Below are 15,815 nucleotides of genomic sequence, written 5' to 3' on the forward strand. Positions count from 1 at the left end.
GCGTCAAACGAGCTGAAGCAATTTCCGCCCAAAGAAGGGTGGCGCTTCCGTGTAGTCCTGGACTCGCGAATACTGGCGCTAGAACAAAAGGTGGTGGCGACCACATGTCATCCTTGCCCTTTTCCTAGGTTTCCCGTCTTGGTTCCGCCCTTACTACTCCCACTTCCGGCCAGGAAAAAACCACTTCGCTAGGAAACAGGGTCTCGCGCTAAAGCCCGCTTTCCTTTCGCGCGCTCTCAACTTCACCCGCACTTCCGCCCTCAATAGTTTCCGCCACTCCGTGGTTCCCGCCAGGCACACAAGGCTCAAACGCAGCCAAGTTCCCACCCGACCCCCGCTCTCTCAGGTCTCGCCACACGCCCAAGGAAACGGAAGGAGGAAGCAGACCCCTTACTCTCATCCCCTGCCCCTTCTCTCGGCTTCTCCGCCCCTTCCTTTTACAGGCCCGCCCATTTTAGGTGGAGACGAAGCCATATTCGCCCTCAGAGAGGCGGAAACCTCTGGTCTAGCCGCTCTCGCGAGCACTCCGAGCTCTCGCGAGACTGGACGCCCGACTTGTGCGCCCGGGAAACCCCGTCGTTCCCTTTCCCCTGGCTGGCAGCGCGGAGGCCGCACGGTAAGCGAGGGCTCTGGGGCCGGCTGTGCGCGGGGCCACGGGGCCGGGCTGTCTGGCCCCGAGAGCTCGTGCCGGGGGCCGCAGAGAGCCCGGCGCGGGGCCGCTCCGCCCCCGGGAGCCGCGGCCACGTGCGAGCGGCAGGCCCGGACATGCCTGATGGCCACAAGTCCGGGAGCTCAAAGGGTTAGGTGGGCAGCAGAGGGTGAGTGGAGCGCCCGGGGACGTGGGCTGCGGGAGGCGGGTACGGAGGGGTCTCCCGCGCGGTCACCACGCCAGCTGGCTGTGATCCGCACGCCATGGGCACCCCGGAGTCTGTTGGACCTCGAGCTGACCTGCAGTTGAAGTGAAGTGCAGGCTGGGAGGATGTTGGGGCTCCAGTTTGGGTGGGAGAGTAGCAGGGTGGATGTGGACCTGGATCCGCCGCCGTGTTCTGCACCAAGCCTCGTGTTGACAATGCTTGCCCTTTTCTCGCAGATGCCTGGAGTTACTGTAAAAGACGTTAACCAGCAGGAGTTCGTCAGAGCTCTGGCAGCCTTCCTCAAAAAGTAAGTGTTACGACGGAGGCCCGACTCTCCAGCCCCCAATGTGTGGTCAGTCTGGATTGCCGCTTGTTGGGGCCGTTTCTGAATGGCCTTGTTTCCGTTTTAGCCTGCTCGTTCATAGGCTAGCATCCCTCCTGCTTCTTCCGACTTTGTTAAGGGGGAATGGCTGAGGGATCTGAAGTGGTTTACGGAAGTTTCTGAAATGTGCTTTTCTCCATTCTCTTGGTCTCAGGTCCGGGAAGCTGAAAGTCCCCGAATGGGTGGACACAGTCAAGCTGGCCAAGCATAAAGAGCTTGCCCCCTATGATGAGAACTGGTTCTACACACGAGCTGGTGAGGACTGGGGCCTTTGGCTGGGAATGGGGAGCTGGGTGACCCAATCCCCAGTTCTAATAACTACCTTTGAACGTGAAAGGAAGCCTGGGAACAAAAAACCTAATATTTTACTTATAGGGGCTTACTTGACAGTCTAACAGTGTCCATGGTGTAGCATTTAAATTCAAATCTCTATCAAGTCATTTTTGACTGAATGATTGGCAAGTTGGGAATGGCGCTCCTTGTTCTAAAAGGAAACTTATGGCTCCCAGTGCCCAAAAACTTCTCAGTGTCTCTCTGGATCCTGTTTGGATGTTTTGGAATTCTGTAAGCCTCTGTAAACTTGACTGCTGGGTGGGATCAGTGCTGGGTTGTGCCAAGGTTGCAGCTCACACACAGGCCTATGCTAAGGGACCCCAACTGACCTGAGAACTGACCAGGTCATGGGAAACCCTTGTACAGGTTGCTCGTCCCTTGAGAATATGAAGCAGTTTATAAGTTTATAATATTAAAGTTTATTAAGTCAAATGTCCATGGGATCCACTTTGTTTCAGGCTTTGGCATGGGCACAGGGACCATCATGACTCATCACAGCCTCTGAAAACCAAAAGGTCAATTCCACAGTGTGGGAAAAGGTTGGTGCATCCACCTGCCAGCGCATTTTTTTAAGGATGAGGGTCATGTAGGGAAGGTGGCTTCCCCAGCTACAGCAGTGGTGAGGCCTAGCTGAGATACACCCTTCCCCTTTCTCAGAAGCAAGTGCACAAGTCATGGACAGTGCTCCAGGTGATAGGTTGGGGCAGCTTGGATTTAGAATTGCAAGAAAGATTAATTTTCTCTGGGTAGAGTGATTAATACATGCTGTGTATTCTGTGCCTCCCAGACAGAATTGGTTGTCTCTTTTTCACACTTGGTATTGGGGAAGTCCTGCGTGTATAGGGTCCATAAGCTAGTGATGTGGATCTACGACCTTTGTCACTGCTGGTTTGTATTTGGAAATGGTCGCAGGATGTGCTCCCTATTTGACCAGCAATTTGTTAAGTAAGCCAATCTGGTTTCTGCCTCCCAAGTGCTGAGGGTTGAATTCAGTGCTCTGTATATGCTAGGCAAGCCAAGCCTAGAGGTGGGAAGAGGTTAGCAATGAATGGGATCAAGCCAGATGGCTCTTGAGTTTGGGACCGGGTCTGATGGCGTGTACTTGTAAGCCTAACACTTGTACTTGCATTTGGGGCTAGAGTGCAGTGAGGTAGCAGGTTCATGTTTATCTTGGGAGTGGGGGAAAGGCTCTGTGGCAAAAGGTAGGGTACTCCTGGGTTGGTATGGGGAGGCCTGTGGGCACGGGGATCCGAGGTGGTGACTTAAAAACAGAAGAGTACAGTGGGGCATGGGTAGGAGGCCTCCATTGGCTCTTCAATGTCAGGGTGGATTGGGGCTAGGAACGCAGTTTTTCCTAGTTTGGCCTAGAAGGGTCAGGGTGGAAAATGTCCAAGATTCCTCATCCAACCCTTTGACGCCATTGGTCAAGACAAGACGGGGCCACCTGCACTTAGCACAGGTTCTTCAGTTGCTGCTAAGCTGCAGTACCTCATGGAGGGAACCAGCCCCTCCTGAGCGCAGCTCTTAGGGTGGTGAGAAGACATTCAGGGCCAAAGCCCTGTCTCGTTGACTCTGAAACTCAGCAACAATTTTATGGATTTGCCTAAAGTTTTATCTTTAAAATGTTCTAGAGTTAGTTACACAGAGAAACCCCTGCCTGGTGGGGGTGGGGGATGTGCTAGAGCCCAGGTCTCATTGAAGAAGAGAGTGAAAAAGAATAAATAAATGAACTCTGCCTTGCTGCTTACAGCCTCTAAATAATAGTCCTTTCTTAAACCCAGAAAAGAAATGCACACAAGCTCTGGGACGGCAGGCAGTGCCTTGTAATTAGCTGACAGGTGGTTGTCCACGAGATGGTTTTTAATGTGCTGCTGAAAAGGACTGTTAAACCCCCATTACAGGAGCTGGTGAGCTTTGTTGTGATTCCCTCCCTGCCTGGCCACTGTGCTTGCAGGTGAGGCGGTTGCTTCCCTTTGGTACTGTTGGACAGATGCTGGGGTGCTGTGTCGAGATTCAAGCACCAGCTGTGTCCGGGCTGATCTTGATCCCAGCCTAGTGAAACCAAGGTCCCCTGCCCTAACGAAGAACAGATGACTCAGCACAGAAAAGTTCTGGCGTTGGAAGTAGAGGAGTGGCTGTGGGGCATTTGAGTTGGTCTTAAAGGTTGCAAGAAGATGGGAAATGACACCAAAATGCGTCTGTCATTCATGATGGGTGCGGGACTGTGGCTTAAAAAACCTAGGCTAGAGGCAGGCTGTGGGAGCAAGGTGGATGGGCAGATCGGGAGCCCACTCACTGGGTCATGGTACAGGAGTCACTAAAATGAATTTCTACTTGGCCTGGTGGCTCTTGAGAGCCAGAAGAGAGGTGGCATCTGGGCCAATTCAAGATGGCTGCCTGGTTTTTGCTTTAGGGGTGAAGACATCCCTGTGTTCCTTAGCCAGGCAGAGCCATATGGTGGCCCAAGTCCCTTCTTGCCTAAATGGCCTGGGACTTGGTGGTAGTATGTGGGCTGTGAGTCTGTGGGGCCATTGAATTGCCTGGTGCCCCCCAGCACTGTGCCGCTCGCTCTTGAGGCTGTTCTATTTATTGCTTTAATGTGAAGGAGGGAGGGTACATGGTGCAGAGGATGGCAGACAGAGCCAGCTCAGCACCTGGGGCATAGCCTTCGAGGTTTTGCCAGGCCGGGAGGCTCCCCAGGAACAGTAGTCCTGTATCCATGGCTGAGCTCATGCACATTCCAAGTTTGAGGTGCCCACTACAGAAAGTGGCTGCCTTGCCACATCTTTACCTGGTGCTCTCCAGGGCTGAGCTGTGCTGTAGAACAGTCGGCTCCTTCTCCGCTGTCCTTCCTCAGGCATGTGGAGATGGCCACACTTGGTGAGGCTGGCCAGTCAGTCAGCCTTGGGAGTTACAGGGGAGGGGCAAGGAACCAGGGTGTCGAGCGTTTCCCCTGTAATGGTGAGAAGTTGCCTTATTTCACACAGTGAATGTGGAAACATGGTCCTAAGGCTCCCTCTTGCCCCACCCCCAGCTTCCACAGCACGGCATCTGTACCTCCGAGGTGGTGCTGGGGTTGGCTCCATGACCAAGATCTACGGAGGACGGCAGAGAAACGGTGTCAGGCCCAGCCACTTCAGCAGAGGCTCCAAGAGTGTGGCCCGCCGCGTCCTCCAAGCCCTAGAGGGGCTGAAAATGGTGGAAAAGGACCAAGATGGGTATGCAGGGTTGTGGCTGGTCGGGGTGGTCATTGTCCATTGGTGACTTACGGTGAAGCTGTTGGACCTCCCTACAAATGGAGGTACAGGGCCTTCAGAAGGCAGATGGTAAGGGCCTCACCCAGGCCTCTCTGGCTGACTTCTGGCTCTGGGAAGGTAATTTAGCGACTGTCTGCTTTCATTAGCCTGCTCGTTAACTTTTCCCAATTGATTTTTCGGGGCTTTTGATCTGATGCTTGCACAAACGACACCCTGTCAGCTCCCAGGGGTCTCCCACTCCTGCCCTCAGTTCCTTAGGATGCAGCTGGCTTGGACATGAGTGGGCAGGCAGAATGTGGTTCCCTCTGGGTGCTTTCTTCTGTCCTCCCCAAGGAGGCAGAGTCTGTGCTCATCCAAGGACTGTGATTTCTTTTTTTTTTCCCCCTTTGCACAGGGGCCGCAAGCTAACACCTCAGGGACAGAGAGATCTGGACAGAATTGCCGGACAGGTGAGGCATGCACAAGCTCCTTGCTTCAGTTGGGGCACTGCCTGAGGAGGGGAGGGACCAGAGAAGGTCACACTGGGACAGGAAAAAAAAAAAGAGAGAGAGAATTAGGTCTACTGCAGCTGTTTGGAAATGTGGGTACTGGGATATACTGCATAGCCCAGGGTGGTTTGAACTTAGACCTGTGTCCCCCCTACCCCCGTAGAGATCACCTTGGTTAGGAATTCTAATGGCTCCTACTTACTGGGCACCAGGTGCAGCAGTTTAGGAGAGGTGGAGATGGTGTGGTAGGCTGGTTCAGGCCCAGACAGTGTAGAGGGACTTCATTCCCACTACCTTTGGGGTCAAGTGGTCTCTCACCCTGAAAAGCAGGAGTGAACAGTATAAACAGAAGCTCCTGGGGCCTGACCAGGCACTTGGTGCCTGATATTCTCTAAACTACAGACTCTTACCTGCTAAGGGTCTTAGAAGACCAGCTTTGAACTTAGGGTCTTGGTGGAGGGCCTGGCACAAACATTGACGCTGATGTATCCACAATAATGGGCGAGGGCATCTGGGCAGTGAGCACATCAAAGCCTTGAGAGCCCTCACTGATCCTCTGTCTTCCCACAGGTGGCAGCTGCCAACAAGAAGCATTAGAACAAAGGATGCTGGGTTAATAAATTGCCTCATTCATAATCCTGGTCTGGGTCTGCTTTTGTTTTTCAAGCCAGGGTTTCCCTGGATATCCCAAGACACCAGTAGAGCTGGTGTTAGCTGATGGTAGTGTTGGGCTGCAAGTGTGCCAGGCACACATCCTGTCTATGATACAATTCCCAGAAAGGGGAAATTTCAGGTTTTGAGAAGGCAGTATAGTTGGGGAGTGACCATCCACGACCTAAAGATGGAAGGTGGGAGCGGCTATCTAGGCTGGATATCATGGTGTCTGGTGTGGAGTGCCCCCATGTGGTGGTTGAGCAAATTTAACTGCCCAGTGTAACCAAGTGTGTTGTGCCTAAACTCGTCAGAAGTCCAGCCCAGCTCAATTGACCCTGGAGGCTCCCCAGGTGTTAGATTGCAGTTCCATACCTTCATTACTCCTCCATCTGTAACATTCTGCAACCTGCCAGGTGGAACTGTGACTCCCTTGTTGAAAGCTCTTACCATAAGAGGCTAGTAATCCCAGCACCCAGGTGGATCTCTGAGTTCCAGGACAGGCACCAAAACTACAGAGACACCCTGTCTCAAAAAAACAGAAAAAGGCTAGTGGCTCTTCCAACTCTTCAGAAGTGAGTGCCACCCCTCATGCATGCCAGGCAGTTTGTAGTTTCTGTGCCCAGCAAGCCTCTTGAAGTGGGTATCTTGCAGCATTTGAAGATAAGGGGCAGGTCACTGGATAACTGGGTATTCCGAGGCTTTGAGGACTGTGTGGCTTCTGTTAGCCCATGCAGACCACCTCAAGCCCGAGCTATTACTAAGGCTGGACTAGCCCTGTCCAATTCTGTGGCCCAATGAAGAATTTATTTGGCCTAGGTGTCATGATCACTACAAGTGTGAATAAGCTCCCTGGCCTTAAATGGGACTCGTGGCCACAGCTTCAGTTTAGCCACTAGGGGGCAGCCACTAGCCACTGCTGAAAAATGAAGTCTAGCTCATTCTGAGAAGCCATGGCAGGAACTTGGGGAATGAAGACCAGTTGTCCTGTCCTCTAGAAGCAGGCACCTAGCAACACTGGGGAGTGGCCTGCTGTGGAGGATGGTAGAGAAGAGCTAAGTGCGCTTCTTAGGAACTGCTGAGTGCGCTTTTTCTTTGCACCAAGCTCATGACATGGTCGTACCTACATAACAGTGGGAGGAACAGCCTCAAAGGATCTCTGGTTCTTGAAGCCCAAGTGATAGTTTTATTTTTTAGACCTTTGTAACCCAAGCTGGCTTCAAACTTACTATGTGTAACCCAAAATGACATAGAACTCCTGACCCCCTTCCTCCACCTTCAGAGTGCTGGGATTACAGTACACCAATAAGTCTGGCCACTTGACCTGTTTTTAAATTATGAAATATTTCAGGCATGCAAAAATGTGGTATTGTGTTTCCCAAAATATTGTCCACCCTAATAAACTTAACTGGGGTCAGAGACAGAACAGCCACTAGACACAAAGACTAGAAAATGGTGGCAATCACCTTTAATCTTAGCACTCCAGAGGTAGAAATCCCTCTGGATCTCTGAGTTCAAGGCCACATTGGAAACAGCCAGGCATGGTGATACACACCTTTAATCCCAGAAAGCGAGCCTTTAATTCCAGGGAGTGATGGCAAAAACAGATATATAAGGTGTGAAGACCAGAAACTAGAAGCTTTTAGCTGGTTAAGCTTCTGGCTTTCGAGCAGCAGTTCAGCTGAGAGCCATTGGGATGAGGACACAGAAGCTTCCGGTCTGAAGAAACAGGATCAGCTGAGGAACTGTTGAGGTGAAGAAGCTGTGGCTTATTCTGCTTCTCTGATCTTCCAGCATTCACCCCAATAACTTGCCTCAGGTTTGATTTTATTAATAACTGTTAAGTTTCCTGCTACACAAAACAGTATTCAAAGCAGCCTTGCTGCTCTTGAAGACCCAGCATCCCATGTCAGGTGGCTCACAACTTAACTCTAGCTCTAGGGGATCCAATGCCTCTGGCCTCGGGCGCCTACCTATACTCACGAGCACAGTCCACATGCAAGACACACCTGCACACAAAATAGTAACAGCCAGGCAGTGCACGCCTTTAATCCCAGCACTCAAGGAGACAGAGCCAGGTGGATCTCTGAGTTCGAGGCCAGCCTGGTCTACAGGGCAAGATCCAGGACAGGCTCCAAAACTACACAGATAAACCCTGTCTCGGGAGTGGGGGAACAAGGACGGGGGACTGAAGTCAAAATAGGGGGTTGGAACTGAGCTGATAACACTGGCTGCTCTTCCAGAGGGCCCTGGTTCAATTCCCTTCATCATTGTGGCAGTTTACAGCCATCCAATTCCCAGGGGTGTTGACAACATACGTGGAGACAAAACACCCAGGCATATAAAATGAAACTTTTGGTTTGTTTTGAGAGTTTCTCTGTGTAGCAGCCCTGGCTGTCCTGGAACTCTGTAGACCAGGCTGGCCTTGAACTCAAAGAGATCTGTCTGTGTGTGTCACCACGCCCACCAAAGCTTTTTGTTAAAAAGGTGGGCAAAGCTGTGCCCTTCCCCAGCCCCAGTCCTCCTCTTCCCCAGGATGTGAGAGTCAAGGGTGTGCACATTTCACCTCTACCACAGGCCTTTATCCCCAGTGTCGTTTTGCCTCCGGGAGACAAGTCCACTCCATCATCTACACCAGGTTTTTCCTCCTCCCTATTTCTGGCACTGTCTCCACCCCAGCTCTAAGGCCTTCAGCGGCCCTATTGTACTATGGCATGTCTTTTCTCCTGCAAATGTACCTTGGCATTGTTTCACGATTTGTTTATACCAAAAATATCCTGCAATGAATGTGGTTCTTGTTTTGTTGATGTCCTAAGAATTGAACCTGGGGCCTCACCAGATCTACTAAGTGCTATACAACTCCAGCTAGCCCCTCAGCCTCTTTCAAATTCTTTTTCTTTTTTTTTTTCTCTTTTTGCTTTTGCTTGGTTTGGTTGGTTGGTTGGTTTTGATTTTTCAAGACCAGGTTTTCTACTGGAACTCACTTTGTAGACCAGGCTGGCCCCAAACTTAGAGATTCACCTGCCTCTGCCTGCCAAGTGCTAGGATTAAAGGTGTGTGCAACCACCCAGCTCAAATTATTTGTCTATTTGGGGAAGTAATATGGGGGGGGGGGGGGTTGCACACATGCAAGTGCACTATATGTGTGCATGAGCCCATGTACTTTAGAAGAGAGTGCTGGAGCCTCTGAAACTGGAGTTGAAAACAGTTGTAACCCACCACATGGGTTACATGTGAGTGTGGGTGTGGGGCTGGGGCATGGAACTCAGGTCCTCTACAAGAATGTGCTCTTAAACAGCTGAGCCATCTCTCCTGCCCCTATTTTGGGGTTTGTTTGTTTGTTTGTTTGGGACAGGGTCTTGTAAAACTCCGACTGACCTGGAACTCTTAACAATCCTCATGCCTCTGCCTCCCTTTTGTTGTTATTTTGATTTGTTTTGTCTGAGTCAGAGTCTGCAGCACAAGCTGACCTGAAATTCACTCTGGCCAGGGTTCCTCAGCAAGAGAAACGAGTGCCCTTAACCACTGAACCATCCAGTCCCTACCTTTAAAACAAAAACAGGATCACCCAGAGCTCAATATACTGACTAAACTGGCTGGCCAGTGAGCTCCCTGTCACATACCCCCGTCTGCCTGTTTCTTATGTAGCACAGGCTAGCCTCTTGATTCATCATTCTCCTATTTCAGCCTCCCAAATGCTGGGATTGCAGGCATGAGCCAGCACACCCTCAGCTGAGTCCACCATAGACAGTATAGCACCGGGCAAGTGGTTGCTTCCCTCCCTGAGCCTCAGTTTCCTCCTCTGTAAAATGGAGGATGGTCTACTTTGCCCTGTTGAGAAGATATAAAAGAACTCCAAGGCTGGGGTGTAGTTCAGTGGCAGAGCAGTCACCGGGCATGCATGAGACCCTGGGTTTAATCCCCAAGACCAGGAAAGGAAACGTTTGCCACGCACGGTGGTCACATCTGTAATGGCGATAGTGAGAAGAAGACAGAGGCAGGAGGCTGGTGACTTCAAGGGCATCTTCAGGGGCTGCAGAGCTGACCCGGTGGATAAGAGCACTGACCAAACTGAACCAAAGTTCACCTTCCAGCACCCATATGGCAACTCACAACTCTATTTCCATGGGATCTGTAGCCCTCTTCCAACCTCTGCAGGTGCCAGGCACACATATGGTATACATACATACATACATACAGAAAACACTCATATACATTAAATAAAGCTTCATCAATTAAAAAAAAAAACAAGGGTGACAATAAGTAAACAACAACAAAAGATTTTTTTTTTCACCTGCATAGTGAATTCAAGGCCAGTCTGGGCTATGTGAAACATGGTTTCAAAAATGGAAAAGAGAGAAAAGCGGTGGGGTTAGAAAAAGAAGGGTTGATGGGGGCTGACAGGTTTTGCCAAAGCTAAGAGCAGCATGCAGCCCTGCCCGCAGCAGGCACCCTGAACGCTGCCTCACCAGGGTCCTTCCGCAGGTTCAGTGGCGATGAACCAGGCCTTGAACTAGCCTCTTCCCCACCCAAGCACTAGAGGCTCAAGGGAATTGCGGCGGGTGCAGGTGCAGGGCAGTTCCTCTCCACTCGGGGCCTGAAACACATGGCAAATAAAGGCCACTGGAGCCCATCTCCGTCGGGGCCCAACAGGAAGTGAGGTGGATTTGGGGGTGGAATCTGGTACCTCAGAGCTACTGCAACCCAGACTAACCAACCCACTGGGAGAAGATGTCAGGGGGTCTAGGAGTCCTTGGAGTCCTGCCTGTCCTCCTCCTCTTCCTGTCTGAAGCCTGCCTGGGTAATATGGAAAAAGGGAAGGTGCTGGGTGAGGGTGGGGGTGGTGCAGCTGACAGGAGGGGTGGAGAGTGGAGCCAGAAGCAGAGGGAAGCCAGGCAGGGTGGTGCATAGCGGCACACCCCTTAAAGTAATGCCAACACTCGGGAGATTGAGGCGGTGGTGGGGAGGCTATTGCGTTTGAGGCCAGCCTGGGCTGCATACTGAGTTCTATCATGGCTAGCCTGGGCAACTTACTGAGACCCTGTCCCAGAAAGAAAAGGAACAGGAGCAGGGAACCAGGGGGAACTTTCTGTATCAAGATGTATCAAGTTGGGTTGGAGGAGGCTCAGAGAAGTCCACTGTTAGGCCCAAGACCACCATGCCCCACAACACACAACCACAAGTCAGAATGAGGAACTGAGGTAAGTGTGGAATGAAGGTCAGGGCAGGCTGAGGGGAGGTAACAAAGGGTGTCGGGGAGGGGAAGGGAGGGCATGCCTCATCAGACTCTCCATTCCCCTCCCCCACCCGAGTGTGACCACACTGACCGAGGCTTTCAGAGGGGAAGGTCAGCCACTCAAGTGACGCTGGGAACAGAGACTGGACGCTGCTGCCTGAGTCCTAAGCCCGTGACTACAAAGTTGCCGTAGGGGGCTTCTTTCCACACCTTCTCTTTCTCACTTCCGACCTTCCTCCTTCCTGCAATGTCCAGGGCGGTGGCCACAAGCCAGTGTGGTCCTGGGGAGGCTGAGAATGGGGGCTTGCAAGATAAAAACAGAATAGACACCATAGGCATCAGTCCGCTCTCTTCTGAGCCTCCGTCCCCGCCCCCAGACAGAACTCAGTCCAGGTTCCTAGGTTGACACATTTAAATTACAGAGGCGAGAAACAGCCTAGGCACAAAAGCCAAGCCCAGGCCAGGAAAGGACAGATTCTGGGAGGTTTCAGGAGTACCGCCTCTTCCAATAGGCTGGGTGATGCTGGGCCCTGCCCACCCTGGGTCTAAACTGGGCCCCCCACCCCAGGCCCAGTGGAGGTTCCTAAGGGTTGGGAGGAATGGGGATCAATGGGAAGGCCTTCATGAGAGTCTCTGAGCTGGCTGGGGAGCTCTCTATGCATCAGGGCACTGTTGGTGTCAGGAAAATGCAGAGGGACAGTGGGGCAAGAAGCCACAGGCTGTCTCTCCCAGCATCTACTCTCTTTGTCTAGACAGCTATCTTTTTGTTGTTGTTTTGGTTTTTTGAGACAGGGTTTCTCTGTGTAGCTTTGGAGCCTGTCCTGGAACTCGCTCTGTAGACCAGGCTGGCCTCGAACTCACAGAGATCCACCTGGCTCTGCCTCCCGAGTGCTGGGATTAAAGGCGTGCGCCCCCACCGCCGCCGCCGCCCCCGCCGCCGCCGCCCCACCCCCCCACCCCCGCCCCCGCCGCCCCACCCCCCCGCCCCCGCCGCCGCCGCCGCCCCCTCCCGGCTAGATACCTATCATTGCCATCAGGACCACTGCTGGTGTGAAGGGCTCAGGATTGGGCAATCAGGGCCGTTCCCAGTCTATGACCCACTTGTCTCTTCTCCTCTCCCCACAGGCCCTGGATGCCAGGCCCTGAAGATAAAGGTTCCACCATCAGTGACAGTGAACTTGGGCGATGAAGCCCGCCTCACCTGCGAACATGATGGCAACAAACCTAATATCACATGGTGGTACAGCCTTCCATCCAACCACACCCTTCGGTTCAATGGCTCTGTGCTCTCAGTGTCAATGGGTCCTGGCGGGGGGCCCAGAGGCGAGTTGGTCATCTCCAACGTAAACGAGAGCCATAGGGGCATGTACAGGTGCCTTGTGGAAGAAAACAGCGTGCTGCAATTCTCCTGTGGCACCTACCTCCGAGTGCGGAGTAAGTAGCAAGGGGCACTGCCCCTCCGGTTCCCTCTCCCATTCAGGACACTGCTTCCCTAGGAGCAGAGCCGGTTCCTCCCTCCTGGACCTGCAACCAGCAGCACACATGTTCTTACCTGCAGGATGGTAGCTTCAGGGCTCCCTGACCTCATAAGGGGTGGGCTGGGAGAGGAGGGGATCTGGGAACTCTGAACGGTACCCTCCCTGTCTTCACAGAGCCAGTCCCTAGGCCCTTCCTGGAAATGGGGGAAGGCACCAAGAACCGCATCATCACAGCCGAGGGGATCATCTTGCTATTCTGTGCAGTGGTACCAGGGACGCTGCTGCTATTCAGGGTAAGTCCCCCCAGTGACACCCCCCAAGTCATCTGAGCTGGCCTGGGCTGTGACTCTCAGTGGCCAGCTGGTCCTCTAGATTCTGAGGTTCCTCCTCCAAAGTTTGGGAGACTGAGAGTACCCCCAATGTAGCAAAAGGATTGTAAATGGTACTGAGCTCAAGGAGTGTCAGTATGTCCCCAATGGCCCTCTCTAGATAACCTTCTCACTCTCCTCCCCACCAGAAGGGCAGTCCCCTGCAAATACAGCCAAGACCAGGGAAGAAGGGGACCAGTGTCCTCCCAGAGGAGCCCCTGCTTCTCCTTAGGCCACAAGGCACCTTTTTTTTTTTTTTTTTGACAAGATTTCACTATGTATCCCTGGCTGGCCTTGAACTCACAGAGATCTGCCTATTTCTGCCTTTTACTTTCTGCTGTTGGAATTAAAGGTGTGTGCCACCATGCCTGCCCTTATTTATTGTGTATATGTATATTGTGTGTGAGAGTTTGAACATGTGAGTGTGGAGGTCAGAGAACAACTTTCCAGAGTCCGTTCATCCCTTCCTTCGTCTTTGAATCCCCAGACCAAATTCATGTCCTCAGGTTTGCATGGCAACAGATTTACCCACTGAGCCATCTCCTAAGACTTTCTTTCCTTTCCTTTTCTTTTTTTCAAGACAGGGTTTCTCTGGCTGTCCTGGAACTCCCTCTGTAGACCAGGGTGGCCTCGAACTCACAGAGATCCACCTGCCTCTGCCTCCCAAGTGCTGGGATTAAAGAAGTGCCTGGCTAGTTTCTTTCTTTCTTTCTGTCTTTCTTTCTTTCTTTCTTTCTTTCTTTCTTTCTTTCTTTCTTTCTTTCTTTCTTTCTTTCTTTCTTTCTTTCTTTCTTTCTTCTTTTTCTAAGACAAATCTCGGTCCAGGCTAGCCTCACACTTGCTGTTACTTCCATGGCTGGCCTGATTGTTCTCTCTCCATTCCAAGCACTACAATTACAGGCATATGCAGCTACCAGTTTTTTCTTTCATTTTTAGTGGGGAGGTTAAGACAGGATCTTGCTATGTAGTTCAGGCTGGGTTGGAACTCACTATATAGATCATATTGGTCTGGAATTCATAACCTTCCTGCCTCAGTTTGCCAAGTACTGGAATTACAGACGTTCACCACCACTCCCAGTTTATTCTTATACCTGTCATCACTGGAGAACAGTAGAGAGCCGGCATGATAGTGTTATTCTCATGTTTAATCCCAGCAGCATTCAGAAGGCAGAGGCAGGCAGATCTCTGGGAGTTCAAGGCCAGCCTGGTCCACATAGTGAGTTCCCAGCAGCTCATGCTAGATAGATAGAAACCCCGAGAAAGTTAGTGGGATGTAGTGGCAAACACATCCAGCACTCCACTTGGACGGTGAAGCAGGAAAATTGTTCAAACTTTGAGGCCCATAAGAAGAAAGAGAAGAGAGGAGAGGAGCAGAGAATAGACTCTGCCAAGGTCCCTATATGGCCTTGGGTGTGTTCCTTTTTCTTTCTGATAAAGCACTTGCTAGTAAGAGAGGGTCTGAAAACCCCTTCACCTCCCTCTTTCTCTTACCTCCTATAGAAGCGATGGCAGAACGAGAAGTTTGGGGTGGACATTCCAGATGACTATGAAGATGAAAATCTTTATGAGGTGAGCACTGATTGGGGCTGCATGGGGAGAGGGATGTCTGCAGTGGGTCCCACTCCGGGGTTGACTGGGAACAGGGACCCCAGCTGCCAGGCTACTGATGTCTACTCTCTGTCCTCTGCAGGGCCTGAATCTTGATGACTGCTCTATGTATGAGGACATCTCCAGGGGACTCCAGGGCACCTACCAGGATGTGGGCAGTCTCAACATTGGAGATGTCCAACTGGAGAAGCCATGACTGACCCTTCCCATCCCCCATCCTGCTGTGCTGCCTGTCCATCCCTGCCTGGCAGCTCTTCCCCTGGAGTCCCCCTTTCCCAGTCTTTGTCCCTCTGGAGTGTCTCACCCTTGCCTCCATACTGCCCCACCCTACTCTCCCACCTAATCTTGTCCCTTCCCCAAGTCTGTCCCGGGTTCCCTCTCCAGTGGGTAATGAGCCCTTAATCGCTGCCTCTAGGGGAGCTGATTACAGCCGCCTCGTTAGTGTCGCCCCCTCCTCCCAGATCTGTCATGGCCACTTAAGTGCTAATAAATCCTTCCCAAAGCAGCCCTTGGCAGGAGTCATGGATCTCGTGAGGACTGCTCCTCAACATTGCCAGGGGAGCAGGAAGCCCAAGCAAGTCGCCTTCCTCCCTCAGACTTAGGGTTCTGGACCCAAGTTCTCACCTGCCCACTTTTGAGATCTGGGACTAAACAGCCAGTCTTGGCTCCCTCCCACCCCTCCAAGAAACAGGAAGTCTCTTGGGGAAGTCCCCACCCCAATTGAAGGTCTGGTTTAGCTCTTTTATGGGGCCTCACCCTCCCCGTGTCCCTAAGCAAGGGGAACCAGCAGGGGGTGTTACCAAATCATTATGCTTATTTAAGCTCTGAAAACACACGGTATTATTTCCTGGCTCGGGACCTAATTCCCTCGTGGGTTCACTTGCACAGGCAGATGTACCGAGTTTCTGTCAAGAACTTGGGGATGGTGGAGAGATGCAGAGAGGTGTGACACAGGGTCACTGAGATGGGAAAAGCAGACACAGAAAGGTGGTTAAGGACACGAGTCAGGCAAAGAGGAGACGCGGGGAATCCCCAGAGGCAGGAATAGAGATACGGAGAAGGCAAGTCGAGAAGCAGACGTGAACTGGCTGGCCAGTGAGCCTGAGCCTGAGGGAAACCAGCAGTTGGGGAAAAGGCAAAGCCTGAGGTCTCCAAGGACG

General features: G+C 52.1%; 2 protein-coding genes across 3 annotated transcripts; both read left to right on the forward strand.

The window, feature by feature from the left end:
• Nucleotides 1-528: 528 nt before the first annotated feature.
• Rps19 (ribosomal protein S19) lies at nt 529-5,950 on the forward strand. 2 transcript variants are annotated; one of them, XM_006988094.4, is made up of 6 exons: nt 529-616; nt 1,091-1,161; nt 1,391-1,491; nt 4,604-4,787; nt 5,221-5,275; nt 5,885-5,950. In XM_006988094.4, exons 2-6 carry the CDS (start codon nt 1,091-1,093, stop codon nt 5,909-5,911), a joined length of 438 nt encoding a protein of 145 aa, XP_006988156.1. In that variant the 5' UTR covers nt 529-616; the 3' UTR covers nt 5,912-5,950. The 2 variants fall into 2 exon arrangements, with proteins under 2 accessions (XP_006988156.1, XP_042123847.1); XM_042267913.2 differs by lacking the exon at nt 529-616 and adding an exon at nt 794-818.
• A 4,554-nt stretch (nt 5,951-10,504) lies between these two features.
• Nucleotides 10,505-15,160, forward strand: Cd79a (CD79a molecule). Its single transcript, XM_006988093.4, has 5 exons — nt 10,505-10,766; nt 12,327-12,635; nt 12,854-12,972; nt 14,548-14,616; nt 14,738-15,160. The coding sequence occupies exons 1-5, from the start codon at nt 10,697-10,699 to the stop codon at nt 14,849-14,851; spliced, it is 681 nt and encodes a 226-aa protein (XP_006988155.1). The 5' UTR covers nt 10,505-10,696; the 3' UTR covers nt 14,852-15,160.
• Nucleotides 15,161-15,815: the final 655 nt, after the last annotated feature.

The sequence above is a fragment of the Peromyscus maniculatus genome, chromosome 1 (assembly GCF_049852395.1).
Source record: "Peromyscus maniculatus bairdii isolate BWxNUB_F1_BW_parent chromosome 1, HU_Pman_BW_mat_3.1, whole genome shotgun sequence".
NCBI classification, from domain to species: Eukaryota; Metazoa; Chordata; class Mammalia; order Rodentia; family Cricetidae; genus Peromyscus; species Peromyscus maniculatus.

Excerpts from the sequence above, each read along its gene's own strand:
- Rps19 (XM_006988094.4), top strand. The coding sequence starts at position 1,091 with ATGCCTGGAGTTACTGTAAAAGACGTTAACCAGCAGGAGTTCGTCAGA. Across the intron at positions 1,162-1,390 it reads CTGGCAGCCTTCCTCAAAAA|GTCCGGGAAGCTGAAAGTCC; the intron begins GTAAGTGTTACG and ends TCTTGGTCTCAG. Across the intron at positions 1,492-4,603 it reads CTGGTTCTACACACGAGCTG|CTTCCACAGCACGGCATCTG; the intron begins GTGAGGACTGGG and ends CCCCACCCCCAG.
- Cd79a (XM_006988093.4), top strand. The coding sequence starts at position 10,697 with ATGTCAGGGGGTCTAGGAGTCCTTGGAGTCCTGCCTGTCCTCCTCCTC. Across the intron at positions 12,973-14,547 it reads GGACGCTGCTGCTATTCAGG|AAGCGATGGCAGAACGAGAA; the intron begins GTAAGTCCCCCC and ends TACCTCCTATAG. Across the intron at positions 14,617-14,737 it reads AAGATGAAAATCTTTATGAG|GGCCTGAATCTTGATGACTG; the intron begins GTGAGCACTGAT and ends TGTCCTCTGCAG.